General features: G+C 39.6%; 3 protein-coding genes across 3 annotated transcripts; all 3 read right to left on the reverse strand.

The window, feature by feature from the left end:
* Positions 1–375: 375 nt before the first annotated feature.
* LOC148366287 (uncharacterized) lies at positions 376–5,021 on the reverse strand. The gene is made up of 2 exons (XM_088336747.1): positions 4,745–5,021; positions 376–1,903 (listed from the first exon to the last, which is right to left on the reverse strand). Exons 1-2 carry the CDS (start codon positions 4,899–4,901, stop codon positions 717–719), a joined length of 1,344 nt encoding a protein of 447 aa, XP_088192873.1. The 5' UTR covers positions 4,902–5,021; the 3' UTR covers positions 376–716.
* A 1,205-nt stretch (positions 5,022–6,226) lies between these two features.
* LOC148366288 (uncharacterized) lies at positions 6,227–19,323 on the reverse strand. Its single transcript, XM_088335267.1, has 4 exons — positions 19,054–19,323; positions 15,236–16,593; positions 11,282–11,477; positions 6,227–8,686 (listed from the first exon to the last, which is right to left on the reverse strand). Exons 1-4 carry the CDS (start codon positions 19,208–19,210, stop codon positions 7,245–7,247), a joined length of 3,153 nt encoding a protein of 1,050 aa, XP_088191393.1. The 5' UTR covers positions 19,211–19,323; the 3' UTR covers positions 6,227–7,244.
* Positions 19,324–22,071: 2,748 nt separating this feature from the next.
* Positions 22,072–27,412, reverse strand: LOC148366289 (uncharacterized). Its single transcript, XM_088336776.1, has 2 exons — positions 27,178–27,412; positions 22,072–24,115 (listed from the first exon to the last, which is right to left on the reverse strand). The coding sequence occupies exons 1-2, from the start codon at positions 27,332–27,334 to the stop codon at positions 22,674–22,676; spliced, it is 1,599 nt and encodes a 532-aa protein (XP_088192902.1). The 5' UTR covers positions 27,335–27,412; the 3' UTR covers positions 22,072–22,673.
* Between the last annotated feature and the right edge of the window lie 542 nt (positions 27,413–27,954).

A 27,954-nucleotide genomic window follows, 5' to 3' on the forward strand; every position in this document is an offset into this window, starting at 1 on the left:
CCGATTCATGATCAGATACACCAAAGACTTGTTTCCATTATAATGTTTTTTTGGGGGGAAAATATAAATATTTAAAGACAACTTTGTTTTCTCCTTTCTCAAACATTCTTTTCTGGTACGATGAATAAAAATAGTGTGAGAAAAGGATAACATGTACGCAAAAATAAACCGCGGGAACTTAACTAAATTTAAGTGCGCCACATCAAAAGCACGATTCACTCCGGGAAATCTGACAAAGTACATTTATAAAGTAGTGGGATCACTGTTCAAAATACATAGATATATTTTAAGATATATAAAAGAAAAAGACAAATGATATAGATTTGGGATGTGTCATTTGAGATCCCCTCTGAATAACTCAAAAGACTACCATAATTTCAGATTGACAAACTTTATTCAGTATACAAGACTACAAAACTACAAAAAAAGTCAATGGAATATAATAATGGAATATGTGTTTTTGTAAACAACACACAGAAGTTCACCTTTGTAAATTTGTTTAAATTTTCCAATGCAAATATTTAAAAATCACTGCTCGATTAAGTTCGTAGTATGAATATGTGAAAAGTACTGTAAAAGATTATAGTACGAGTTATGTATATACAAAAAAAAACATGTGACTGTCATTTTGTCTGTCGTACTGAATCAGGCATTTCAAAACTATACTTGTCATATTGGTTTGTCTGGAGAAATCTTTGCCACAGAGCAAAACATGGTTAATTCCTCATGTGCGTTGTCATGTGTTTAATCATAACAGCCTTTTGAGAAAATGCTTTTCCACAAACATCGCAAGAAAAAGGTTTTTCCCCCGTGTGTGTTCTCATGTGGATGTTCAGATCAGACTTTTGAGAAAAAGGCTTTGTGCAAACAGAGCAAGGAAATGGTTTTTCACCCGTGTGCATTCGCAAGTGTTTGTTCAAACCAGACTTTTGTGAGAATGCTTTTCGACAAACAGAACATGCAAAGGGTTTTTCCCCCGTGTGAGTTCTCATGTGTTCGATCAACATAATCTTTGCAGAAAATGCTTTCCTGCAGACGGAGCAAGAAAAGGGTTTTTCCCCCGTGTGCGTTCTTATGTGTTTGATCAAATTCGTTTTTTGAGAAAAATATTTTCCGCAAACAGAGCAACAAAAGGGTTTTTCACCCGTGTGCATTTTCATGTGTTCGAGCATAATAAACTTTAAAGAGAACGCCTTCTTGCAAACAGGGCAAGGAAATGGCTTTTCCCCAGTGTGCCTTCTCATGTGTTTGATCAAATTGCACTTTTGAGAAAATGCTTTTCTGCAAACAGAGCAAGGAAAGGGTTTTTCCCCAGTGTGTGTTCTGATGTGCTTGATCAAATGAGACTTGTAGGTAAATGTTTTTCCGCAAAGAGGACAACGTTTGTCCAAATCGTTACGACAAACTCGGCAGAAGTAGCATTGATCTTTCCCCATAGGATTCAAGAGGTGTTTTTTCTCAAAGCTGACACCACACACTGAGCAGGTGACTTCCTGTTTGCCAAATTTAGGAGAGTTTTTGTCTGTAGGCGTTTTCTTTTTGGAGCTTGACAACTGTTCAGGGTCTTGTTCAGAGTTTGCATTGCTCTCTTTGTCATCGCTGTCTGAGAGGGGAGCCAAGTCTTCATCATCTGGTGGGGATCCTATAGACCTGTCACCACTTGGACTGTAAGGATGGAGCTGCGAGCACTCGGGTGGGTCGTCATCGTCCTCACTTTCCACAGGGCTGCCGGTCTGCAAATTGCTGACGTCGAACTCCTCTTCCGTTTTCACATAGGGGAGCTGCGGCTCATTTTCTTCCACATAAATGATGGACAAATGAGGACTCTTACGCTCCAAACTTGAGTTCCGACCTTGGTCCTCAGGGGTATCTTTATCATGGCAATTCGGCAGGGGCACGATATCTACAGAACAAAAAACGCAGTTCAGGTTTTATCAAATAGGTGACACGATACACAGCCCTGTTTAAGTCTAGCGTGCACCTAAAACATGACAACAATTTCAAGCATTTACAAGCACTTCACCAATCCTTGTAAAAAAACAAACATTTTCAAGGATTTCAAGCATTCATACAAATCCTGGTTATTAATAAAACCTTGGAAATAATGTTGTTACTACATGGTGCGTTACTGCATTATTCAGCTACTCTTTAAATGCAGATCATGCATTACGTTGTCCTCCAACAACTGATCCTTCCTGCATCACCCATGTTGTCACATACAATCCTTGATCCACCAGCAATAATATTTCAAGGGTGGGTGTGTTTATATTTAAATAGAAAGTTCAACTGAATACAGTCACGGTGGTGCCGTTTCGAGGACAGAAAATGAGGAGGAGGACATTTCTCAATGCGGAGAAATTCTCCCTAACGTATATACCTAGATCCAAGCAGAATTTACAACTATACAATCAAATAGCCCAATCAAGGGGTCAGCTTATATGCACTTATTAGGTTTTGTGTCACCAGTAGTGAACGCTAGGCAGCATGGCTTATACAGAAACAACTTAGTTTTGGTCTTTTTATTCGCAAACCAGCTTGGTGGCCTTGGGGGTATGGCGCCCGCCCCGAGACTGGGAGGTTGTGGTTCAAGCCTCGGCCGAGTCATACCTAAGACTTAAACATTGGTACCCGTTGCCTCCCTGCTTGGCGTTCAGCATTGGTCACCTAATGACTCCCAACACATCAGTTGGGTTGAGTGAGGGGGCTGGGAATCCCCTCCTCTAAATCAATCTCCCAAAAAGAGTCACCTCCCACTAGGGGGATATGGCAGTGGTATATATATATATATATATATATATATATATATATATATATATATATATATATATGTATATATATAAATGTATATATATATTCGCAAAATATTTTTGGAATACACCAGGCCTGGATTGAAAAAATTTTTTTGGACTGTACCAAGAAATCTGAATCATTTAATTATCATTGTATTGCTACAACAAAATTAAGGGTGGAAAAAGAAGAAATTGAAGAGTGTGGTTTGATGCCCAGGGACAAAATAGACATGAAATATCTTGGCAAAGTATTTGTTTGCAAGGTCTATACCAAATTGAACAGAACTCCTTTAAGATGTCATCTAAATAGTCAATTCATTTATTTACATAGCCCTTATCACAAAAATGTCTCAAAGGACTGCCAAATAAATAAATTCACCAGTTCATTTCACACTTGTTTAGTTAGGTATGTATTTTGTCACATATTTATTTGTGGATTATTTTCCTGTATTTATTCATGCATTTTGTCACAATATGTACAGCCCTTTGAGACTCTTTGTAATTAAGGGCTATACAAATAAATATGACTTGACTTGACTAGATTGCACAAGCCAAGAAATAAGAAGGCATCACTACTTTTACCAGTTGATGTACACGTTTTCTTTTTTTTTATTATTATAAGGCTATTTTATTTATAGTTTTAGGGGTTTGGCTTCTAAGGCGGCAGTAGCTCAGGAGGTAGAGCGATCGTTTTAGGATAAAGGGATCCCAGTTCGAATCCCGTGTTACATGCCGAAGTGTCCTTGGGTAAGACACTGAACCCCCAATAAGCACGTTAGCGCCTTACATGGCTGCACAGATCACGGCCGCTATTGGGAAATGTGAAGAACAATGTAAAGCGCTTTGGGAAGTCATTGACTTGAAAAGTGCTAAATAAATGCAGATCATAAGAGTATATATGGTAATTTCTAGATAGTTACATTCAGAGTAACATGCTACATTTGGGAATCAGTCATCTGGGGGATAAACTGAGTTACTTTTGAAATAAGGTAACAGTATCTAAATAATATCTTTTCAGTAACGCACACGACACTGGATGTGAGTGATGTGCTCTTTGACTCGAATGGATCATGAAATGCCGTTTGCGGTGACGTTTAAAGTCCTGTGAAACGGATGTACCACATGTCTGATTCAGGAAAGGATTCGCTAGCTTCGAGTGTGGTTTGAAATAAAACCCCTATAGTTGAAAGTCCCTTCAGTACTGGGAATCACAGAAATATGCCCTTCCAATTCTTTACAAACTTGCTATCAAACACCTATGCACCCCTGCTTCATCTGTACCACGTGAAAGAGTTTTTTCAGAAGCAAATAAAGTTCTCTGCAAAAAAAGAAACCAACTGGGCTTCCCCAAAAACGATTTCACTTTTTCACAAAGTAACACAGAAGCATTTCTCATACTCTGTTACTCTCTGAATAAACTCCTTACATTTATTTTTGTGAATCTCTATCTACCCTGGTCATATCCCTCAACAGGGGGGAATTTTGGTTCATTAATTTTGTTAATTTATAGCATATTTTACATCCCACAATTGTATTCAATGAATGAAGCTTGTTATACACTTTTCTACCATTAATGCGTCACCTTGAAGCCCCTACGTGTGTGTGGTGCATTTTCCTTGAGGGCTTCACTGCTTTATGGGGCTTCATTTTGCCATCACTACTGGATAAGAACCAAATTGTTGGAAGGGGGTTGTCTAAGAGATTTCACTCACAACTCGCATGCTTTTGTACCGATAAGGTTGTTTTTTTTATACTTTTAAGAGAAGATGAAGAAACAGTGTTATAACCGGTGAGGCTAGTCTTAACTTCAAAGAGCACCACACGCTTTTGTGTGACGGCACAGGACCGTTCTTAATAGTTGTTTTTTTAAAGCGATACTTGCACACAATATCATTGTTAATGAGGAAAAAAAACAGTCAATACTACAAAGTTATCAGGAGAGATTTTGAACACACCATCAAGTCGGATGGCCATTTGACTCTTGCGAACTGCTTCGAGTTGCCGTCGTTGTCGGACAATTTCCTCCTCGTAAGAAGCGATCCTTTCTTCAAACAGTCCGAAAATTTCATCAGCAGCTGCGATGAGTCGTTCCCTTACCAACTGTTTCAACATTTTCGAATCGAACAAAATTCGACAACCGAACGGAACCAAAGCTAACTTCAAAGGTCTTCCTTGCGTTGTTGCATCAAAGAGTAACCGAATAAGCTAACTTCCGACGTTTTTTTCTTCATTGCACAAATTATGAGTTGATATTTAGCACCCAAGACGTAACACTGCCACCCTGTGTCTTTGAGGGAGGGACAGTGAAAGTATTTTTAGAAAACCGGCTGTTTGTCTCTTTCAGCTCCCAAGTTGTTCTTCAGCTTTCTTATTTTTTTGCATTATTCCATGATTGACAAATTTAATTTATTACGTCCCGAACACCCAACAATGTATCAGTAGGATACCCATGAATGGGGCATGCTTAGTACTTCTGTTTCCAAACGACTAACACCGTTTTTTAATCGATGGAAACAAAATAAAGAAAAAAATAAAAAGTAACAACGAATGAGATAAAATAAAAAATAGAATCAATGAAACTTTATTTCAAAAGTGATAAAACAAAACAAGTAAAAAAAAACTAAACAACGAAAAATCAAAAGAAAAAAGGGACAAAGAAAAGGGGGACGAAAGAAAGAAGAAAAAAAACAAAGATAAATAAAAAATAGAAATAACAAAATAGTAGACAAAATGAACAAGAAAAAAGAAAAGAAAAACAATAAGAGAAGAAAAACATTTAAAAATGCACTTTTATATGATAGTTTGTGTATTTTTGCTTATTATTCAAATAGACATTGTTTACTTCTAAGTGAACTCCATCGAATATATGGCCAAATTAGTGTCGCTCGAGTCTGTCAAGTCTCCTCTCTCGATCTTTTTTTTTTTCTCAGCCCACGGTTTTTCCGCAAGCTGGTGTGCCGGCTCCTCCCATGGGCGTGCCAATGAAGCCCCCCACGTGACCCCACCATCTCGGAGAAGAGCGTCCCAATGTCTGAAAAACTCATAAAAGCAGAGCGCTTATCAAAACAAGTTCTCCAAACAATGCCTGCTGTTCTGCGTAAGAGTTCTGTTATCAACAGAACTAAACAAAACATTCCGCATTCAGATCAGCGTGACCTGTAGCCCACTCAGTGAAAATCTTCATTGCACTCGATAAATGTAACCTGTATTTAATCGTATAAAATCCTTTATAGTAAAATGTAGAAAATCCTTTACTTCTAAACATTTCAATTTTTTTACCACAAGGAGGCCCTAAACAATACACTCTCCCTTTTAAATTGACGAACAAACATGGCTGGAAACAGAGCAGTAGCAGACCAAGGGAGACCCTTCTGGCCCTTCTCCTTTAGCTTTGTTCAATACTGGACAACATGGACAACAGACACTCAATTGATTTAAACGTGTGGGAAAAGTGACATCAGCCACTCAAATTCCCTCATTGATTTGCGGCGCTCCCGGCACTTTATTGAGAAAGTTCGAAGAATATTAACATGATCATAACTGTTATTTAGTACACCCATGATTAGGTAGTGTCCCAAGCAGTATTCTTTGACCAGCATATTTTGCATACATCTTTAAATGAGCAATGCAGTAAACGAGGAGACCAAACACCAACAGTAGACCTGTAGTGTATTTGGGCTTTTGTTTAATCCAGGACCACAAAGGCAACAGACATGCAAGTTTGATTTACACATGCGGGAGTAAGGAAATTTTGGGACTGGCACAACCTGTTTGGCAGCACCTTTGTCATGTCATTGACCAAGTTGGAATTCCATTTACATGTTCAACAGACGTCTAGATTTGTAGTTGTTTAAAAGAAGTATAGTTTTTGAATGCAGTATAATTTCATATCTCGAGAAGCACTTATTAGCAAACATCGCGACATAAACAAAAAGAGGACCTAAAAAGCGCTGACTCTAATTCTTGTCAAACCTAAAACACCTTGAAACAGCTTACCCAGGTAGAAGAGGACAAACAGAATCATGTTAAACCCCTTCTCTCACCCATCAAAAGTTCAACAATGAAAATTGAACACATACAACTATAAGGTCTGTTTACATAGTAATGGGTGATAACTTTATAAATTTTTGGACAGTTTCTTTATGAAACTGTTCTAATTTTAAGTGTAATGAAAAAAAATGCTGCATAAATGCATACAGTACTTAGATCCTGGTTCTGGAACCCTTCTCAAGAGACAACGTTTTATTAATGGACTTTATGCCATTAATATTAGGCATAATAACGTTGTTTTTTTCAGCGCAGCAACACGCAATTGTGTATTTCGAATATTTGATATATGTTGCATAAGTGAACATAAATACAATACAAGATATTAACAAAAACACATTTTTCATTTTGTGTCGTTTAGAACTCAATCAGACTTTTAAATAAACTTTTTTTCCACTGACGAGGAATTCAGGCCTGCCTTTCTCCGATGTGTGCGCTCAAGTGTTGAAACAGATTGGAATTATTTGACAAATCCAGACCACAATCCAAACAACTCACGGAATGTTCCCCTTTGTGAGATTTTATGTGTCTAACCACATTTAATTTTTGAGTGAACGTTTCCCCACAAACGAAGCACCTATAAGGGCTTTCTTCCATGTGTGTTATCATGTGTAATTCCATTCCAATTTTCTTTGTGAAATCTTGACCGCAAATTGGGCAAGAAAATTCTTTTTCGCCAGTGTGCGTTCTCATGTGTCTTGTCATGTTGGTCTTTCCGGCAAAGGTTTTGCCACAAAAGGAGCAGGAAAAGGGTTTTTCGCCCGTGTGCGTTCTCATGTGCCTTGTTAAATTAGTCTTTCCGGCAAAGCCTTCACCACAAAAAGAGCAAGAATAGGGTTTTTCACCTGTGTGTGTCCTCATGTGTTCGTTCAAAATGACCTTTAAGGTAAATGCTTTTCCACAAACAGAGCAAGCAAAAGGTTTTTCCCCCGTATGCGTTCTCATGTGTTCATCCAAAATAACCTTTAAAGAAAATGCTTTTCCGCAAACGGAACATGCAAAGGGTTTTTCCCCTGTGTGCGTTCTCATGTGAGGGATCAAATGAGACTTTTGAGAAAATGTTCTTCCGCATACAGAGCAAGGAAAAGGTTTTTCGCCGTTGTGCATTCTCATGTGCGTGATCAGGTAATGCTTTTGAGAAAAGGCCTTTCTGCAAACAGAGCAAGCAAATGGTTTTTCCCCCGTGTGCGTTCTAATGTGTTTGATCAAAAAAGATTTGCGAGCAAATGCTTTTCTGCAGACAGAGCAAACAAAGGGTTTTTCCCCCGTGTGCGCTCTCATGTGTAATATCAAACGGGACTTGTGAGAAAACTCTTTTCCGCAAACTGAGCAACGTTTGTCCAAATTGCTGCGACAAACTCGGCAGATGTCGCATTTATTTTCCCCTACATGTTTCAGAGAATATTTTTTCGCAAAGCTTACGCCACAAACCGAGCAGGTGATGTCCCGCTTGACACATTTTGGGGAGTTCCTCAGGGGAGTTGCTTTCTTTTCGGAACTTTCCAAATGTTCAGGGTCTTGATCGCACTTTGCGCTGCTTTCCATGTCACCGCTGTCTGACAGGGGAGCCGAGTGTTCATCTGGTGAGGGTCCTTCATACCTCTCACGATGGAGCTTTGAGCTTTCAGGTGGGTCGTCGTCATCATCATTTTCACTCTCCACATGGCTGATTGTCGGTGGGAACCAGCTGACATCACACTCATCTTCTTCTGTTTTGATGTATGGAAGCTGTGGCTCTTTTTCTTCAACTTTGACGATAGGCAGCCGAGGACTCTTCTGCTCCAAACTGGAACTTAGACCCTCGTCCTCCAGAGGATCCTCATCTTGACGATTAAGCAGGGGCTGAATGTCTGCAGGGAACAAGATATGTTCAGATAGCACCAGTATGCGGTGGTACAATGATGATATTATGAATGAAAGTAAAATATTAAGGGGCAACCAAGAGCCTGTAGATGGTTTCTAATCATGTGATGTACATACGGGCAACCCAGGTGGTGGCGACCATGTCGGATGGTATGTGCATGTTTACATTGTGGTTTGGTTAGACAAACTTCTAAGGCCATTTTACAACGATAAATGTTCATAAATTGTCATGTTCTATAGTTTTAGTACTTACATGTTTTTTTGCCTTTCAAGTCAAATCAAGTCAAGTCACATTTATTTATATAGCCCTCAATCACAAAAATGTCTCAAAAGACTGCACAGGATTACAATCACACCATCACCTGATCTCAAACCAACACGCAGGCAAGGAAAAACTCAAAACCTCAGCGTGAGGAAAAAATAAACCTTGAGAAGGGGCATCATAAGTGGTAATCCCCCCCTTTCTGTGATATTATGCTTTTTGATGTCTGAAAGATACTATTTCACAAAGAGTACAAGGCAGATGGTTTGTCAATTTAATAGAAAAAAACAGTAAAATGTTCATAACTAGTTCAATGGGAGTTTAAGGTTGTATTATTACAATATGTAAACAAGAATTTCTTTTTTTGAATTATGCGTAGAGAATCTGAGAAAAGCAAGGATAGTTGGTAGCTAGCCTCAGGAAGACCAAGTGCTGCTAATGCTATATCTTACATTTGGCAGGAAAAACACATGTTTGGCCTGACAAGATACGTTAAGTTACATGTTTACCCAAAAGACAGTCAACAAGAAATAAGACAAAGTTTCCCTATTATTCATTCCCAAAATACTTTGTGTTTTCTGATCACCTACAGTTTACAAAATGTTAAGAACAATCGCTCTCATATGGATTTGATTTGGGTGTTAGATCTGCTCTACTATGTCTCGATAACTGTGTGATTAGTTAGTTACTTCTCTCAACCTGAGAGGTGACTATAGCAGGGAGATAAAAATCACAAGCCGTTCACCTTCCACTTTCATTTGAACAGCCAATAACAACAGTGGAGACCAGACCTGGGAAAACTGGTCCTTGAGGGACGCATGTCCTGCATGAATTTAGAGGTTTCTCTTCCTTCATCTAAGGTGATACGAATAATCAACTCATTAGCAAACCAGTAAAAACTTGTTAATGATCCTGGTGATTGGAAACACGTGAATTGGAGCAGAGAAATCTCAAAAATCATGCAGGACATGTGGCTTTTGAGGACCGGAACATCTGTTGTATGGCCAACTGTCTACATACGGGTATGCACAAGACTTCACACCAAAACTATTCAGAGATCTTCACTACTTTGCATTTTGGTTATCACTGGTTTACTGCTTCACAGATTATTAATTGTATTATCTTTGATGTCATTGATATAGATTAAATGTATCATGTATTGTGTTCAGCCAGCATACTGGAAATGCTATCACGGGACAGTTTAGGGAGGGCTTTGTGGGCTGGGTGGGCATGACTGTGTACGCAACTGTGATAGGCTGGTGTATGCGATCAGTCAAACAGCTTTGTGGATGCACAAGTTGTCACCAAAACAAAATGCGAAGCATGGAGCCAGAAAGCTTTAAGTGTCTCGTTACATTGAAAATAAACTCAGCAATGAAATCAGACTCTGAGGAAATTCAAAAGAGCACAAAGAAATGGTGATCACCAGAGGGTGCTCCGTGGATTATTGTCGGGCTTGGGAAGCAACAGATGCTGCGTCGGGAGAGAAAGCAAATAATTAGGCAGCAAGTCTGGCCTGCTGCTATATCAAGGCTAACAAGTGTCTAAGGCCACCCATGCTCAGCCTGTATTTCACCGACACCGGATCCATTACCCAATAAAGGAATGACCTGGAGGAACAACTCATGGGAAACCACTACAATCGGGACGGTAGTATTCTAATTATTACGGAGACCTGGCTTCCCGGGGATACCCGATGCTAGCGTCCAGCTAGCCAGCCGCTCTCTAATCCCTTTCTTACTCTGTGAGAAGCCCTCCAATTTTCAACTGAATCCCTAATGCCCCCAATAAGCATGACTGCTATTGGTGTGTGAGTGTGTGTGTGTGTGAATGGGTAAGTGTGAAGCACATTGTAAAGCGTTCTAGGAGGTCATTGACTTGAAAAGCGCTATATAAATGCAGACCATCTACCATTATAACTGTAACGATGTGTTCTGTGTTGTTATTTGTAGATCTACAGACGTTATTTTGTTGCAGTCGTTCACTCTCAGTCGGTAAGGACGTCATCTCAGGGTAAGTTTGACCCTTGGGAGCTTTTATGAAGATGCAAGGCTATTTTGCGGATTTTCACTTTTTGTGGAGATCTTTGATACCTTTAACCGCGATAACAAAGAGAATACTGTATTCTGATACAGATGGTTTTATTTACTGGTAAAAGGAGCAAGATGAAGGATAAAAGACGAAAAAACGACGGTCTGGTTTTAAATTTGGGTTTGAACACAGTCACATATTGTTATGGGATATTAAAAGATATACCTTAACACAAATTTGTCATTATTGGTGTATAATACAAAGTTTAAAGGTACGTTTGTAGGCAGACCTTCGAGCTGGACGACAATTTGACTCTTGCAAACCGCTTCCAGCTGTCGTCGTTGTCGGCTGATTTCCTCCTCGTAAGAAGCGATAGTTTCTTCAAACAGTCCGAAAATTTCGTCGGCAGCTACAACGAGTCTCTCCCTGATCAGCTGTTTCAACATTTTCATGTTGTAATACATTTGACGAATAACGCCCGATTTTTAGCTCTTGTTATTTGTTGTAGCATCCAAGAGGAGGCTAATTTGCTAACTTCCGGTATTTTCTTCTTTGTTGTGATAGATAGTAGACACCTGAAGCCCAATACTTTTTGCTGCCAACCTGTATTATTGAGTGTAGATCAATGAAAGTCCATCGATAAAGGAATACAGCCACCGGATTTATAATTAAATGTGGTTTAAAGCTACTTTACCTAATTTCAACGTGTCTGTTTCTTTGAATTTTCAGTTGTTCGGCATGATACAATTTCCAATACTCTTCTCTCTGCATCACGCAAATAAGTTCCAGCATGAGCATTGCCAGCCCGATTTGGGAGTGCTCAAGCAACCCCAAATTCAACCTAAGTGTAACCGCGGTGTACCTGTCCCACCATAGATCCACATTCACGCTGGACTGGATGATGAGGTTTTTATTATAGTCGCTGCAAATGAATGAGTCGCAACACAACACGTGGTAAGCTTCTCTGCTGACTTTGATCTCGTTGGCAGCTCGTTGAAGACTGTCCAAAACATATCAAAGAGCTTTCTTTTCAGTTTACATAAAATACATTTTATAATATCAACCATCACAATACATGTTTACATCCATTTTAACAAGATACTTTTAACAAGAGATCTAAGAGTGGCTTTTTAACGTTTACAATGAATTCAACATATTTTTATTTAGTCGGAATTTTAACCAACATCATCCTTTTCATATATATATGAGAAAATAGAAATAATAACAATAACGAGTATAAAGAACGGATACAATTTACCTGCAAATGAATGTGTCAAAACACAACACGCAGGACACTTATACAGAAACTATACAACATATTTCAGCAGGAATTTCAATAAAACAAAAGTTATTATTACACCCGTTACATTAGCACCCCCAAAAAGTATAGCATTTTTGAAACTAGCTTTTTCTTTATTGAGGGCAGGATAGACATAAAAATGATGAAAAGTGCTGGATAAAAATAGGTAAAACAAAACAAACACGTGAACAACGCAGCGTCTGAAATACTCCACTGCCTTGCAATGGTTCCGTCCATTTGATTCGTAGCACGACTCTCACCCCCCTTCCTGCTCCTCTTCAGTTCGGCTAGTATCACTTGCGGCATAGCGGCAGAGTCTGTGGAGGCTCCGGTTTATTCAATTTAGAGTATGTTGTACAGTGGATATGTTGAACAACTATTTTAACACATAATGCCATGTAGGGTGGAATTGTTAAGCGTTGGATAAAATGCATGATTTTCTAATAAGTTCCATGCTCCTTCTTCTGGATGTGTATGTGTTTTCTCCAGAAAAAAAATGAAATAAACTGGGCATGGCATAGTATAGTATAGTGTGATGTTCACAAATGTGAAGTGACATTCCTGAACAACGTTGATTGATCCTAAATCACTTTAAGTGAAAGTAAAAAAAAAAAAAAAAAAAAAAAAAGCCAAACAGCAGCCCCAAAGCGCTGAAGTTAAAATCGCTCCTGCATTCCAATATTTTTAATGACAACATTTTTTCCATGACACTCAAAACACTAAACGAATCCCAAGTATCAACGAAGGGGCACACATCATAAGCCTCCGTCTCCAAACTACAAAACAAACAAACATTTTCATTGTGAACAACACTTTAGGAAATATATGTTTCATTTGTACACAACATACTGAATATTTTGTTAGGGAATTAACTCACAAACATAGGTCCAAACCATAGTCATGAAGGTATAAACACGTGGAGGACTCCTCCTTAGAGGAAGTAGTATCACTCTTTGATGATCAACATGGTGGCTGATAAAGAAAAACGGATTGCAGTTATAAGGTGTTCGTGTCATTCTAAATTTTTCTGATTGCTTTCCGAAATCTTGACAGTATCCGCCTGAAATATAATTATGTAAGAAACTACCCCAGCTCCTACTCCCTCGGTAATTGTAAAGAGTAATTCTTTGTTTTATTATTGTAAAGACTTATTGTTATCTGAACCACTTCAAACTGAAATACCTTCCTGGATGTTTTATTATCAGCAGACATTTTGGTAAGATGTTCCTTTATTGTTTTTAGCAAAAATAAATGCACCTTTGTTTATTCTCATCTCATCTCATTAGCTTCACCGCTTATCCTCAGTAGGGTCGCAGGGGTGCTGGAGCCCAACCCAGCAATCATCAGGCAGTGGGCAGGGGACACCCTGAACTGGTTGCCAGCCAATCCTTTGTTTATTGTATAACAAATTAAATAGTTTATTTAATCTTGACCAATTCAAATTCAATTTTCATAATTCGAAGAAAGAAACATGCACCAGGGATACCTGATTGCTGGCTGTGAAATTTTAAGACTAAAATTTGAAGATCACAAATTTAGTTTATTTTTAGTTATCATTGCTAAGCTAGCTGTAATTATGTAATTTTTTGATTATTAGTTTTCTAGAGGTCAGCGCAGTGGTTAGCGCGTGTGTTGGAACAGTTCTGAGGTCATTCAATCGAACCTTCCTGTGTGGAGTTTGCATGTTCTCCCGGTGCTTGCGTGGGTTTCCTCCGGGCACTCCAGTTTCCTCCCACATTCCAAAAACATGCACGTCAGGTTAATTGGCCGGTCCAAATTGTCCCGAGCTGTGAATGAGCGAGTGAATCTGTCTCTGTATACCCTGCGACTGGCTGGCATCCAGTTGAGGGTGTCCCCCGCCCACTGCCTGAAGATAGCTGGAATGGGCGCCAGCACCCCGCAACCCTACTGAGGATAAGCGGTAGAGATAATGGACGGATGGATGGATAGTTTTTTTAGAATGTACAATTTTTGTTTAGTACAGAAATAGATACTCAAGATTGGTTTATGCTTATGGTTGAGTGGCAATATTTGGATGTAAACTCTTCCAGCATTTTGCATCTCCTTATACATTTTATTGATAAAGTTTGCATCACATTCATATGCTTAACAGCCTTCCAGTTGTTGAAGGGAAGCAGTATAATTTCTTGCACATTTTAGCAACCGCCGCAACACAAAATATGATAGGAATTGAAAAGTTCTGACACTCGTCCTTCCTCACAGCCAGGAAGAGGCCAAACAGGAAGAGGTTAAACCGCCTCTCTCTCTCATGAGTGTTCAAAAGCCCAAAAGTAAATATTACACACATAACAAATATGTATGTTCAATTAGTTAATGCATGATACGTATACAAAATATTCCACAATTTGTTAGCATTTATTTTAATGCATACAGAAAGGAAATAAAAAACACTGCTCGAATACATTATTTATACCGCTTCTGAAATCCACTTGGTGAGACAACTTGGGGCGGCAGTAGCTCAGGAGGTAGAGCGCTCGTCTTGGGATCAAGTGATCCCGGTTCGAATCCCGACTCGTCTGTGTTACATGTCGAAGTGTCCTTGGGTAAGACACTGAACCCCTAAGACCCCCAATAAGCAGGTTAGCGCCTTACATGGCTGCAAGGCCGCTATTGGGAAATGTGGAGCACATTGTAAAGCGCTTTGGGAAGTCATTGACTTGAAAAGCGCTATATAAATGCAGATCATTTCATTTCATTTCATTTCATTTCATTTACAATGTTATATTTGGGGACATGATGGTGTAAACATTTGGCACATAGACGTGTTTTTTATCAGTAACCCACAATAGATTATTTGGAATATTTAAAAAGGGCTGTTAAAAAAAAAATGATAATAACAAAACATACAACTTTTGATTTGTGTTGTATGGAACATGATTGTACTTTTTAGTGAACTTTTATTCCAGACGGGGCAACTCAAGCCTTCTTTTCTCCTATGTGTACTCGCAAGTGTTGAAACACATCTGGATTATTTGACAAATCCTGACCACAATCTAAACAACTCAAAGAATCTTCCCCTCTGTGAGATTTGATGTGTTTCACCACGTTTAACTTTTCAGTAATTGTTTTCCCACAAACAAAGCACTTATAGGGATTCTCCTCTATGTGTGTTATAATGTGCATTTCCATATCCCATTTCTTAGCATATGCTTTCCTGCAAAACGAGCAAGGAAATTCCTTTTCCCCTGTATGTTTTTTCACGTGTCGTAACATACTGCTTCGTTGGGTAAAGGTGTGGCCGCAAAGAGAGCAACGGAAGGGTCTTTCGCCTGTATGCGTTCTCATGTGCGTCTCCATAATAGTCTGTCTGGCAAAGGCTTTACCACAAACAGAGCAAGAAAAAGGTTTTTTCCCTGTGTGTGTTTTCATGTGTTTGATCAAAACAGACTGTTGAGAAAAGCCTTTTCTGCAAACCGAGCAAGAGAAGGGTATTTCCGCTGTATGCGTTCTCATGTGGTCGATCAAACTAGGCTTTTGAGAAAATGCCTTTCTGCAAACAGAGCAAGAAAAGGGTTGTTCCCCGGTGTGCTTTCTCATGTGTTTGACCAAACTATGCTTTTGAGAAAATGCCTTTCTGCAAACAGAGCAAGAAAAGAGTTGTTCCCCTGTGTGCGTTCTCATGTGTGTGGTCAAATGAGACTTTTGAGAAAATGCTTTTCCGCAAACAGAGCAAACAAATGGTTTTTCTCCAGTGTGCGTTCTCATGTGCATGATCAAATGACACTTGTGGGAAAACGCTTTTCCGCAAACGGAGCAACGCTGGGGCAAACGTTTACGACAAACCCCGCAGCAGTCAAGTTTATCTTTCCCCATATGTTTCATAAAATGTCTTTTAACAAAGCTTATACCGCAAACGGAGCAGGTGGCATCTCGTTTGCTATGTTTTGGAGAGTTATCGCCAGGAGTTGTGTTCTTTTTGGAGCTTTCCACATTTTCAGGTTTCCATTTGCAGTTGGCAGTGCTCCCTTTGTCATCACTGTCAGACAGGGGATCCAAGTCTCGACCAGGATGACTTCCTTCATACCCGTTGCCACTTGGACTTTCATCGTTAAGCTGTGAGAATTTGGATTGGTTGTCGTCATTTTCATTCTCCACGTGGCTGCCAGGCATTGGTAACAAGCTGACGTCACGCTCCTCTTCTTCCGTCTTAAGGTGGGGAACTTGTGGCTCTTTATCCTCCACTTTGACAATAGGCAACTGAGGTTTATTTTGCTCCAAACTTGAGCTCCAACCTTGCTCTTCAAAGGGAGCTTCTTCGCGATTTAGCATGGGCTGAATATCTAAAGGACAGATTCAAATGCCATCAGAAAATTAAGAGCTGTACAGTGTGAACTTTTAAAAATTATACAAACATGTTAGAGGTGCTTTAGCAGACCTTGCACCAATAGTTCGTTTTGTTTACTTTTAAACAGATAACCACATTCTAAAGCATCAAACTTTGAGAAAATAGTTCGTTTTTTTTTACACATTATCTAAATATATGTCCTTGGTTTATTCTGATTATTTTCCAAGATAATGATTTTGAAGACAGTCTGTCTCGTCTTTTACTTCCGGAGCTCTGACGTCATGTGAAGCACACCAGGACCCTAGCAAGCCAGTCACCCTATTGGTTTACATGTTAACTAGTCAAAAAGGTTTTAAGTATCTAAAGCCAAATTTGGTAGTTTTTGTAGAAAATCTAGGCTTTGTGTCGCAGGTGGCTAATCTGGATCGATCGGCGGAAAAACGGGAGACTGGCTGACCGAAAACATGCAGTAAACAGCCAGGATAACCGTGCGCCATCGACAAAACTGCCAGCAACAAACATGGACCCAGCCGGGAGAAAAAACAATGAGCACGGCTGGAAAGCCAGATAGCTGACTGCTAAAAGAATTAAGGTAGAACAAACTAAACTGGACGCCTTCGGGAGCCTGACCACTAACGAGGAGCTATCTAGAAAATATATTAATTGCAAAACACGCTGCAAAAATAAGGAGGGAACTTCACAATTATACCTATGAGGAGGCAAAGACAAAAAAAGGAACGCACGCTGTGCAAGATGGCAGGTACTGTAGACTTACTGGACTAAGCTGGAAATGATCAAAGCAAGGGCCTCAGAGAAAACAGTCAGAAGTCCCCCACAATAAGCAAAGTTCCAATGACTCCAAGCTGGAATTAGCGCTATGTATTTGTTGATCACTACAATCAAGTCTGTTTTTCAACAGAGCGCGCCATTGTTTTGGTTCTCGTCCTCATTCGTTGACGTTACAGTTCTAGGGAATAAGAGCTCAAACTAGACTTTGAAAATGGTTCCTCGAGATCCATGGTGCATCAAATATTTTGGAACATATCTGCATGATTGTGGGGAGGAACACTACACGTTCTGTGCCTAATTGGAAAAAATGGTCTTTTTGGATCCTTTTAAAGGGACCTGAAAATGGGGCAGGCGCAACGTTAAAAATGTGGGCTTGTTTTGCATTTTGGCTTCAACAACATTTTGTATGAAGTCACGACACCTAGCTTAACCCTCCTCTTGTGTTGTTTTTTTAGGTAACACCCTCTCTGTTAGGGGGACGGTGGCGACCCGTGTCCTAAATCAGCTGTGAAATACACTACAAATCACTACCATATCCAATTCTTTCTCATTTCTTAGTTACCTGGCAAGGCTTTAATATCGATGAAAATATTGTTTTTTTCTATTTTTGTTGTGGGCAAAATGGCAATATGAGTAGTAGTAGTCATTGTTTCATAATCTTGTCGTTATAGGCGAAACCGAACCTAACACCACAAATCTAAACTTAATGTTAAGCTTTAAACACACTTTTACTCCATAGCATATGAATAAACTGTATTTTTTGTTGACAATATCTGTGTATTATTTGTTATTGCAACATCCATTGCAGCCTGGTAATCCGAGAAGGAGGATTGCCATATGTGCAGTCCCTTCTCAAGGTTTCTTCATTCTCCTCATGTTGAGGTTTGTGAGTTTTTCCTTGCCCTCATGTAGATTTTAGACCAGGGGATGGTGTAATAAGTCTGTTATAATAGTCTGTGGTTTGCAATAACCTCTGCAGCCCTTTGACTCTTTGTAATTAAGGGCTATACAAATAAAATGACTTGACTTGACTTAACAAATTTAATTTGGGTGTTTTATATTGTAGAGGAAAACATCTTGTTTTCCGTACATTATTTGGTTAATTAACTACAATTTCCCAGGGTTGGGTAGGGTTACTTTAACTTGATTACTTTCAATTACTTTTGGATTACTCCAATACCAAATATGCTAATAAAAGACAAAATAAACTATATATCAATATAATAACTAAATTTTGTGCAGGATTTGGGGAGTGACGGAATACATGGAACGGCAAAAATGATGTTGACAAGCTGTTTGGATTTATTTTCATTTTGTTTCTGTCGCATTTAATATTAGTTTTTCCGGAGATCAAAGAGATGAAAGAGATCAAAGCAAGGAGAGAAAGCTTACCACGTGTTGCGAGTCATCATTTTATTCATATTTAGTTTCTTTTGTCTTTTATTAGGATATTTGGTATTGGAGTAATCCAAAAGTAATCGAAAGTAATCAAGTTAAAGTAACCCCACCCAACTCTATATGCATTTCAAATCCAAAATGGTCGTTGGCGGCCCTAACACAAGAGGAGTGTTCATAGCGGATTTCTAAAAGATACTTTCACACAATAATTAATATTACAATTAAAAACTGACTATTACAGAGTTATAAGGCTATGTTGTGAACAGACCTTCGAGTCTGATGACAAGTTGACGCTTGCACACCGCTTCCAGTTGATGTCTTTGACGGGCGAGTTCCTCTTCATACGAAGCGATCGTTTTTTCAAATTGTCCGAAAATTTCGTCTGCAGCTGCGATGAGCCGCTCCCTTACATACTGTTTCAACATTTTCGGGAAAAAAAAAAGTTCCTCGGCCAAACGAATAACAATTGTTCTTCAAACTGTGCTTTGCGTTACAGCAGTCGGATATACTTCAATCTGCTGACTTCCGTTTTTCTTCTTGGTTGTGGTTTGAGACTAAATCTCAGACCCAAGACTCTTTACTGCCCCCTCTTGTCTTTTTAGTATAAAGTCAATGAAAGTCCTCTGATAGAAGAGTGAACTCAGTTAATTAAAAAAAAAGTTTAAGTTATTTAAAGCTAACGCCTTGGACTTTGGCGCTCTAGTTTCAGGATTGCTTACTCTGGTTTGTTGGATACGGTTTCTGTGAATTGTTTGGGCCAAGAAAACGAAGTCTACGTCCTGCTTCTTTTAAATACAGTGGAATCTCGGTTCTCGACCATAATCCGTTCCAGATCCCTGTTCGAAAACTGATTTGTTCAATCACCAAAATCGTTATTCCTATTAAAAGTAATGTAAAATCGTTGTAATCCGTTCCAACACCCTGAATGTTTACCATGAACGTAAACATGAAGCTAACCCAGGCTAATCGTACGTTCGCGTTAGCGTAATCTTCCGTACGAAAGATTACGCTAACATGAACGTGTAAAAAAAAAAAAATCAGGTCATTTATACGTCAAACAGTCAGAAATTTCGTCGGCAGCTACAACGAGTCTCTCCCTGATCAGCTGTTTCAACATTTTCAGGTTGTAATACATTTGACGAATAACGCCCAATTTTTAGCTCTTGTTATTTGTTGTGGCATCCAGGATTAGGCTAATTTGCTGACTTCCGGTATTTTCTTCTTTGTTGTGATAGATAGTAGATACCTGAAGCCCAATACTTTTTGCTGCCATCCTGTGTTATTGAGTGTAGTCCATCGATAATCGAATACAGCCACCGGATTTATGATTAAATGTGATTTAAACAGGGTTGGGTAGGGTTACTTTAACTTGATTACTTTCAATTACTTTTGGATTACTCCAATACCAAATAAGCTAATAAAAGACAAAAGAAACTAAATATGAATAAAATGACTAAATTTTGTGAAGGCTTGGGGAGTAACGTAATACATGGAACGGCAAAAACGATGTTGGCAAGCTGTTTGGATTTATTTTCATTTTGTTTCTGTCGCAGTTTATGTTAGTTTTGCCAGAGATCAAAGCCAGGAGATAAAGCTTACCACATGTTGTGAATCATTATTTTATTCATATTTACAAAAGTTCCAACATGAGTGTTGCCAGCCCGATTTGGGAGTGCTCAAGCAACCCCAAATTCAACCTAAGCACCCCAAAAAGTATAGCATTTTTTAAACTTGCTTTTCCTTTATAGAGGGATGGATATGCGTAAAAATGATGACAAATGCTGGATAAAAAAGTAAAACAAAACAAAAGTGTGAACAACGCAGCGTCGGAAATACTCCACTGCCTTGCAATGGTTCCGTCCATTTGAATCCTAACACCGCTCTCACCCTCCTTCCTGCTCCTCTTCAGTTCGGCTAGTGTCACTTGTGGCATGGCGGCAGAGTCTGTGGAGGCTCCGGTTTATTACGTTAAGAGTATGTTATACACAGGGTTGGGTAGGGTTACTTCAACTTGATTACTTGAAATTACTTTTGGATTACTCCAATACCAAATATGCTAATTACAGAAAAAATAAACTAAATATGAATAAAATTACAAAATTTTGTGCAGGCTCGGTGAGTAACGGAATACATGGAACGGCAAAAATGATGTTGGCAAGCTCTTTGGATTTATTTTCAGTTTGTTTCTGTTGCATTTTATGTTAGTTTTCCCGGAGATCAAAGCCAGGAGAGAAAGCATGTGTTGTGTCATTCTAAATTTTTCTGATTGCTTTCCGAACTCTTGACAGTATCCGCCTGAAATATAAATATGTAAGCAACTACCCCAGCTCCTACTCCCTTGGTAATTGTAAAGTGTCATTCTTTGTTTTATTATTGTAAAGACTTATTGTTATCTGAACCACTTCAAACTGAAATACCTTCGTGGATGTTTTATTATCAGCAGATACTTTAGTAAGATGTTCCCTTTTTGTTTTTAGCAAAACTAAATGCACCTTTGTTTATACTCATCTCATCTCATAAGCTTCACCGCTTATCCTCAGTAGGGTCGCGGGGGGGCTGGAGCCCAACCCAGCAATCATCGGGCAGTGGGCAGGGGACACCCTGAACTGGTTGCCAGCCAATCCTTTGTTTATTGTATAACAAATTAAATAGTTTATTTAATCTTGACCACTTCAAATTCAACTTTCATAATTCCAAGAAAGAAACATGCACCAGGGATACCTGATTGCTGGCTGTGAAATTTTAAGACTAAAATGTGAAGATCACAAATTTAGTTTATTTTTAGTTATCATTGCTAAGCTAGCTGTAATTATTTTATTTTTTGATTATGCCGTTTCTAGAGGTCAGCGCAGTGGTTAGCGCGTGTGTGTGGCACAGTTCTGAGGTCATTAAATCGAACCTTCCTGTGTGGAGTTTGCATGTTCTCCCGGTGCTCGCGTGGGTTTCTTCCGGGCACTCCAGTTTCCTCCCACATTCCAAGAACATGCACGTCAGGTTAATTGGCCGGTCCAAATTGTCCCGAGGTGTGAATGAGCGAGTGAGTCTGCCTCTGTATGCCCTGCGACTGGCTGGCAACCAGTTGAGGGTGTCCCCTGCCCACTGCCCGAAGATAGCTGGAATGGGCGCCAGCACCCCGCAACCCTACTGAGGATAAGCAGTGCAGATAATGGACAGTTTTTTAGAATGTACAATTTTTGTTTAGTACAGAAATAGATACTCAAGATTGGTTTATGCTTATGGTTGAGTGGCAATATTTGGATGTAAACTCTTCCGGCATTTTGCATCTCCTTATACATTTTATTGATAAAGTTTACATCACATTCATGTGCTTAACAGCCTTCCAGTTGTTGAAGGGCAAGCAGTATAATTTCTTGCACATTTTAGCAACCGTCGCGACACTAAACAATGATAGGATTTGAAAAGTGCTAACACTCGTCCTTTCTCACGGACAGGAAGAGGCCAAACAGGAAGAGGTTAAACCGCCTCTCTCTCTCATGAGTGTTCAAAAGCCCAAAAGTAAATATTCACACACATAACAAATATGTATGTTCAATTAGTTAATGCATGATACGTATACAAAATATTCCACAATTTATTAGCATTTATTTTAATGCATACAGAAAGGAAATAAAAAACACTGCTCGAATACATTCTTATTTATACCACTTCTGAAATCCACTTGGTGAGACAATATCATATTTTGGGACATGATAGTGTAAACATTTGGCACATAGACGTGGTTTTTATCAGTAACCCACAATAGATTATTTGGAATATTTAAAAGGGGCTGTTAAAAAAAATGATAATAACAAAACATACAACTTTTGATTTGTGTTGTATGGAACATGATTGTACTTTTTAGTGAACTTTTATTCCAGACGGGGCAACTCAAGCCTTCTTTTCTCCTATGTGTACTCGCAAGTGTTGAAACACATCTGGATTATTTGACAAATCCTGACCACAATCTAAACAACTCAAAGAATGTTCCCCTTTGTGAGATTTGATGTGTTTCACCACGTTTAACTTTTTAGTAAATGTTTTCCCACAAACAAAGCACCTATAGGGATTTTCTTCTATGTGTGTTATCATGTGCATTTCCATATCCCATTTGTTAGCGTATGCTTTCCTGCAAAACGAGCAAGGAAATTCCTTTTCCCCTGTATGTTTTTTCACATGTCGTAACATATTGCTTCGTTGGGCAAAGGCGTGGCCGCAAAGGGAGCAACAAAAGGGTCTTTCGCCTGTGTGCGTTCTCATGTGCGTTTCCATATTCGTCTGTCGGGCAAAGGCTTTACCACAAACAGAGCAAGAAAAAGGTTTTTCCCCTGTGTGTGTTTTCATGTGTTTGATCAAAACAGACTGTTGAGAAAAGGCTTTTCTGCAAACGGAGCAAGAAAGGGGTCTTTCCCCCGTATGCGTTCTCATGTGTTCGATCAAAGTAAACTTTAAAACATATGATTTTTTGCAAACAGAGCAGGCAAAAGGTTTATTGCCTGTGTGCATACTCAGGTGTTTCTTCAAATCAGTTTTTTGAGAAAATGCTTTGACACAAAAAGAGCAAGAAAAGGGTTTTTCCCCGGTGTGCGTTCTCATGTGTTTGACCAAACCAGGCTTTTGAGAAAATGCCTTTCTGCAAACAGAGCAAGAAAAGGGTTGTTCCCCTGTGTGCGTTCTCATGTGTATGGTCAAATGAGGCTTCTGAGAAAATGCTTTTCCGCAAACAGAGCAAACAAATGGTTTTTCTCCAGTGTGCGTTCTCATGTGTATGATCAAATGAGACTTGTGGGAAAACGCTTTTCCGCAAACGGAGCAACGCTGGGGCAAACGTTTACGACAAACCCCGCAGCAGTCAAGTTTATCTTTCCCCATATGTTTCATAAAATGTCTTTTAACAAAGCTTATACCGCAAACGGAGCAGGTGGCATCTCGTTTGCTATGTTTTGGAGAATTATCGCCAGGAGTTGTGTTCTTTTTGGAGCTTTCCACATTTTCAGGTTTCCATTCGCAGTTGGCACTGCTCTCTTTGTCATTGCTGTCAGACAGGGGATCCAAGTCTCGACCAGGATGACTTCCTTCATACCCGTTGCCACTTGGACTTTCATCGTTAAGCTGAGAGAATTTGGATTGGTTGTCGTCATTTTCATTCTCCACGTGGCTGCCAGGCAGTGGGAACAAGCTGACGTCACGCTCCTCTTCTTCCGTCTTAAGGTGGGGAACTTGTAGCTCTTCTACTTTGACAATAGGCAACTGGGGTTTCTTTTGCTCCAAACTTGAGCTCCAACCTTGCTCTTCAAAGGGAGCTTCTTTGCGATTTAGCGTGGGCTGAATATCTAAAGGACAGATTACAATGAGATCAGAAAATTATGAGCTTGTACAGTGTGAACCTTTAAAAATGATACAAATATTTCAGGGGTGCTTTTGCAGCCCTTGCACCAATAGTTAGTTTTGATTACTTTTAAACAGAACCACATTCTAAGGCACAAGTGCCAAACAGGCGGCCCGCGGGCCAGATCAGGCCCACTAAGGGATTGAATGTGCTCCGCGAGACAACACTCAGAGAAGCGCAAGAGAAAAACAAGGTGCAGGTTGAAATATGTCAACTTGATGTTGCCAAAGAAAGGTGCTTCGAACAAAGACACTGTACTTTTGTTTCTCTCTCTCTCTCTCTCTCTCTCTCTCTCTCTCTCTTTTCCACCCCCTTTCTCCCACTTTGTCTCGGTCTCTTTCACTCTATGTGTCTCTTTTTCTCAACCTTTGTTGCTCTCTGTCTCTTTCTCTCTGTGTCTTTTAACCTCTTTAGCTCTAACTTCCTTTTTCCTTTTCTCTCTTTTCTCTTTCTCTCTTCATACCCTCCGCACTTTCTTTTCTCTCCTTCTGTTTTTCTATTTCTCGTTGGATTTCTTTCTTCTTCTCCCTTTCTTTTCCCCCACTCTGACGACTTTTTATCTTTTGTTTCTCACGCTCTCTCCCTCTCTCTCTTTTTCTTTCTTTGTCCAGCCCTCTCTCCTTTTCCCTCCCTCTACCTCTTATTTCTTGATCTCTTTTTCTTTCTCTTTAATCTACGAGTCCGGCCCTCAACAGAATGTTTTTTTTATCATGTGGCCCCCCGAGTTAAAATGAGTTTGACACCCCTGTTCTAAAGCATCAAAATTTGACAAAATAGTACGTTTTTTGCATATTATCTAAATATATGTCCTTGGTTTATTTTGATTATTTTCCAAGATGGCGAGCAGCCAAAATGAGGCGAACTGGCAAAAAAAAAACACAGGCAAGCTATCCGGCTGCTAAGAACAGCTAATATGGATCGATCGGCGGAAAAACGGGAGGCTGGCTGACCGAAAACATGCAGTGCGCAGCCAGGATAACCGTGCACCATCGACAAAACTGCCAGCAGCAAACATGGACCCAGCCGGGAGAAAAAACAATGAGCACGGCAGGAAAGCCTGCTAGCTGACTGCTAAAGGGATTAAGCTAGAACAAACTAAACTGGAAGCCTTCGGGAGCCCGCACACTAACGAGGAGCTATCTGGAAAATATTATATTAATTGCAAAACACGCTGCAAAAAATAAGGAGGGAAAGTTACAATCATACCTATGAGGAGGCAAAGACAAAAAAAGAACGCACGCTGTGCAAGATGGCAGGTACTGTAGACTTACTGGACTAAGCTGGAAATGATCAAAGCAAGGGCCTCAGAGAAAACAGTCAGAAGTCCCCCACAATAAGCAAAGTTCCAATGACTCCAAGCTATGTATTCGTTGATCACTACAATCGAGTCTGTTTTTCAACAGAGCGCGCCATTGTTTTGGTTCTCGTCCTCATTCGTTGACGTTACAGTTATAGGGAATAAGAGCTCAAACTAGACTTTGAAAATGGTTCCTCGAGATCCATGATGCGTCAAATATTTTGGAACATATCTGCATGATCGTGGGGAGGAACACTACACGTTCTGTGCCAAATTGGAAAAAATGGTCTTTTGGATCCCTTTAAAGGGAACTGAACAGGTGGCAGGCGCAAAGTTAAAAATGTGGGCTTGTTTTCTATTTTGGCTTCAACAACATGTTGTATGAAGTCACGACACCTAGCCTAACCCTCCTCTTGTGTTAGTTTTTAGGTAACACCCTCTCTGTCACGGGGTCGGTGGCGACCCGTGTCCTAAATCAGCTGTGAAATACACTACAAATAACTACCATATCCAATTCTTTCTAATTTCTTAGTTACCTGGCAAGGCTTTAATATCGATGAAAATATTGTTTTTTCTATTTTTGTTGTAGGCAAAATGGCAATATGAGTAGTAATAATTAGTGTTTCATAATCTTGTCTTTATAGGCAAAACCGAACCTAACACTACAAATGTAAGCTTAAATGTTTAAATCTAAGCTTTAAACACACTTATACTCCATAGCATGTGAATAACCTATATTTTTGTTGACGATATCTGTGTATTATTTGTTATTGCAACATCCATTGCACACTGGTCATCCTGGAAGGAGGATTACCACATGTGCTGTCCCATCTCAAGGTTTTTTCATTCTCCTCATGTTGAGGTTTTTGAGTTTTTCCTTGCCCTCATGTAGGCTTTAGACCAGGGGATGGTGTAATAATAGTCTGTAATAATAGTCTGTGGTTTGCAATAATCTGTGCAGCCCTTTGAGACTCTTTGTAATTAAGGGCTATACAAATAAAAATGAAGGGCAACACGGCGGCACAGTTCTAAGGTCTTGGGAACCTCCTGTGTGGGTTCAAATCCAGCTACCGGACTTCCTGTGCGGAATTTGTATGTTTTCCCTGTGCTTGCGTGGGTTTCCTCCGGGTACTCTGGTTTCCTCCCACATTCCAAAGACATGCATTTCAGGTGGATTGGCCGGTCCAAATCGTCCCTAGGTGTGAATGAGCGAGCGAGGTGTCTGTCCCTGTGTGCCCTGCGATTGGCTGGCAACCAGTTCAGGGTGTCCCTTGCCCACTGCCCGATGATTGCTGGGATGGGCTCCAGCACCCCCGCGACCCTACTAAGGGTGCAGCTAATGAGATGAGATGAGACAAATAAAAATGACTTGACTTAACAAATTTAATTAGGGTGTCTTATATTGTAGAAGAAAACGTCTTGTTTTCCGAACATTATTTGGTTAATTAACCACACATTCCTAACAAAGTCAAGATGCCTTGATGCAATGAAGAAATGTATGTGGTTCTTGTATGCATTTCAAATCCAAAACGGTCGATTGTATAGTGGTTTTAACTTTTAGTATAAAAAACGGGAACAATTTACCTGCAATGAGCGACACAACATACACAAGAGGAGGGTTCATAGCGGATTTCAAAAAGATACTTTCACACAATATAACAATTAAAAACTGACTATTCCAGAGTTATAAGGCTATGTTGTGAACAGACCTTCGAGTCTGATGACAAGTTGACGCTTGCAAACCGCTTCCAGTTGATGTCTTTGACGGGCGAGTTCCTCTTCATACGAAGCGATCGTTTTTTCAAATTGTCCGAAAATTTCGTCTGCAGCTGCGATGAGCCGCTCCCTTACATACTGTTTCAACATTTTTGCGTTGGAAAAAAAAGTTCCTCGGCCAAACGAATAACAATTGTTCTTCAAACTCTTCTGTGCGCTGCAGCAGTCGAGTATACTACGATCTGCTGACTTCCGTTTTTCTTCTTGGTTGTGATTTGAGACTAAATCTCAGACCCAAGACTCTTTACTGCCCCCTCTTGTCTTTTTAGTATAAAGTCAATGAAAGTCCTCCGATAGAAGAGTGAACTCAGTTAATTAAAAAAAAGTTTAAGTTATTTAAAGCTAACGCCTTGGATTTTGGCGCTCTAGTTTCAGGATAGCTTACTCTGGTTTGTTGGATACGGTTTCTGTGAATTGTTTGGGCCAAGAAAACGAAGTCAACGTGCTGCTTCTTTTAAATACAGTGGAACCTCGGTTCTCGACCATAATCCGTTCCAGAACACTGTTCGAAAACCTATTTGTTCAATGACCAAAATCGTTATTCCTATTAAAAGTAATGTAAAATCGTTTTAATCCGTTCCAACACCCTGAATGTTTACCATGAACGTAAACATGAAGCTAACCCAGGCTAATCGTACGTTCGCGTTAGCGTAATCTTCCGTACGAAAGATTACGCTAACATGAACGTGTAAAAATAAAAAAATCAGGTC

Source organism: Urocampus carinirostris, chromosome 5 (assembly GCF_059441175.1).
Source record: "Urocampus carinirostris isolate Australia breed hairy pipefish chromosome 5, RoL_Ucar_1.0, whole genome shotgun sequence".
Classification (NCBI taxonomy): Eukaryota; Metazoa; Chordata; class Actinopteri; order Syngnathiformes; family Syngnathidae; genus Urocampus; species Urocampus carinirostris.

Coding starts and splice junctions, on each gene's coding strand:
- LOC148366287 (XM_088336747.1), bottom strand. CDS start 4,901: ATGTTGAAACAGTTGGTAAGGGAACGACTCATCGCAGCTGCTGATGAA. Junction 1,904..4,744: donor AATGGCCATCCGACTTGATG/GTGTGTTCAAAA, acceptor TTTGTTCTGTAG/ATATCGTGCCCCTGCCGAAT.
- LOC148366289 (XM_088336776.1), bottom strand. CDS start 27,334: ATGTTGAAACAGTATGTAAGGGAGCGGCTCATCGCAGCTGCAGACGAA. Junction 24,116..27,177: donor ACTTGTCATCAGACTCGAAG/GTCTGTTCACAA, acceptor TCTGTCCTTTAG/ATATTCAGCCCACGCTAAAT.
- LOC148366288 (XM_088335267.1), bottom strand. CDS start 19,210: ATGTTGAAACAGTATGTAAGGGAGCGGCTCATCGCAGCTGCAGACGAA. Junction 16,594..19,053: donor ACTTGTCATCAGACTCGAAG/GTCTGTTCACAA, acceptor TCTGTCCTTTAG/ATATTCAGCCCATGCTAAAT. Junction 11,478..15,235: donor TACACATAGGAGAAAAGAAG/GCTTGAGTTGCC, acceptor AACAAGAGCTAA/AAATCGGGCGTTATTCGTCA.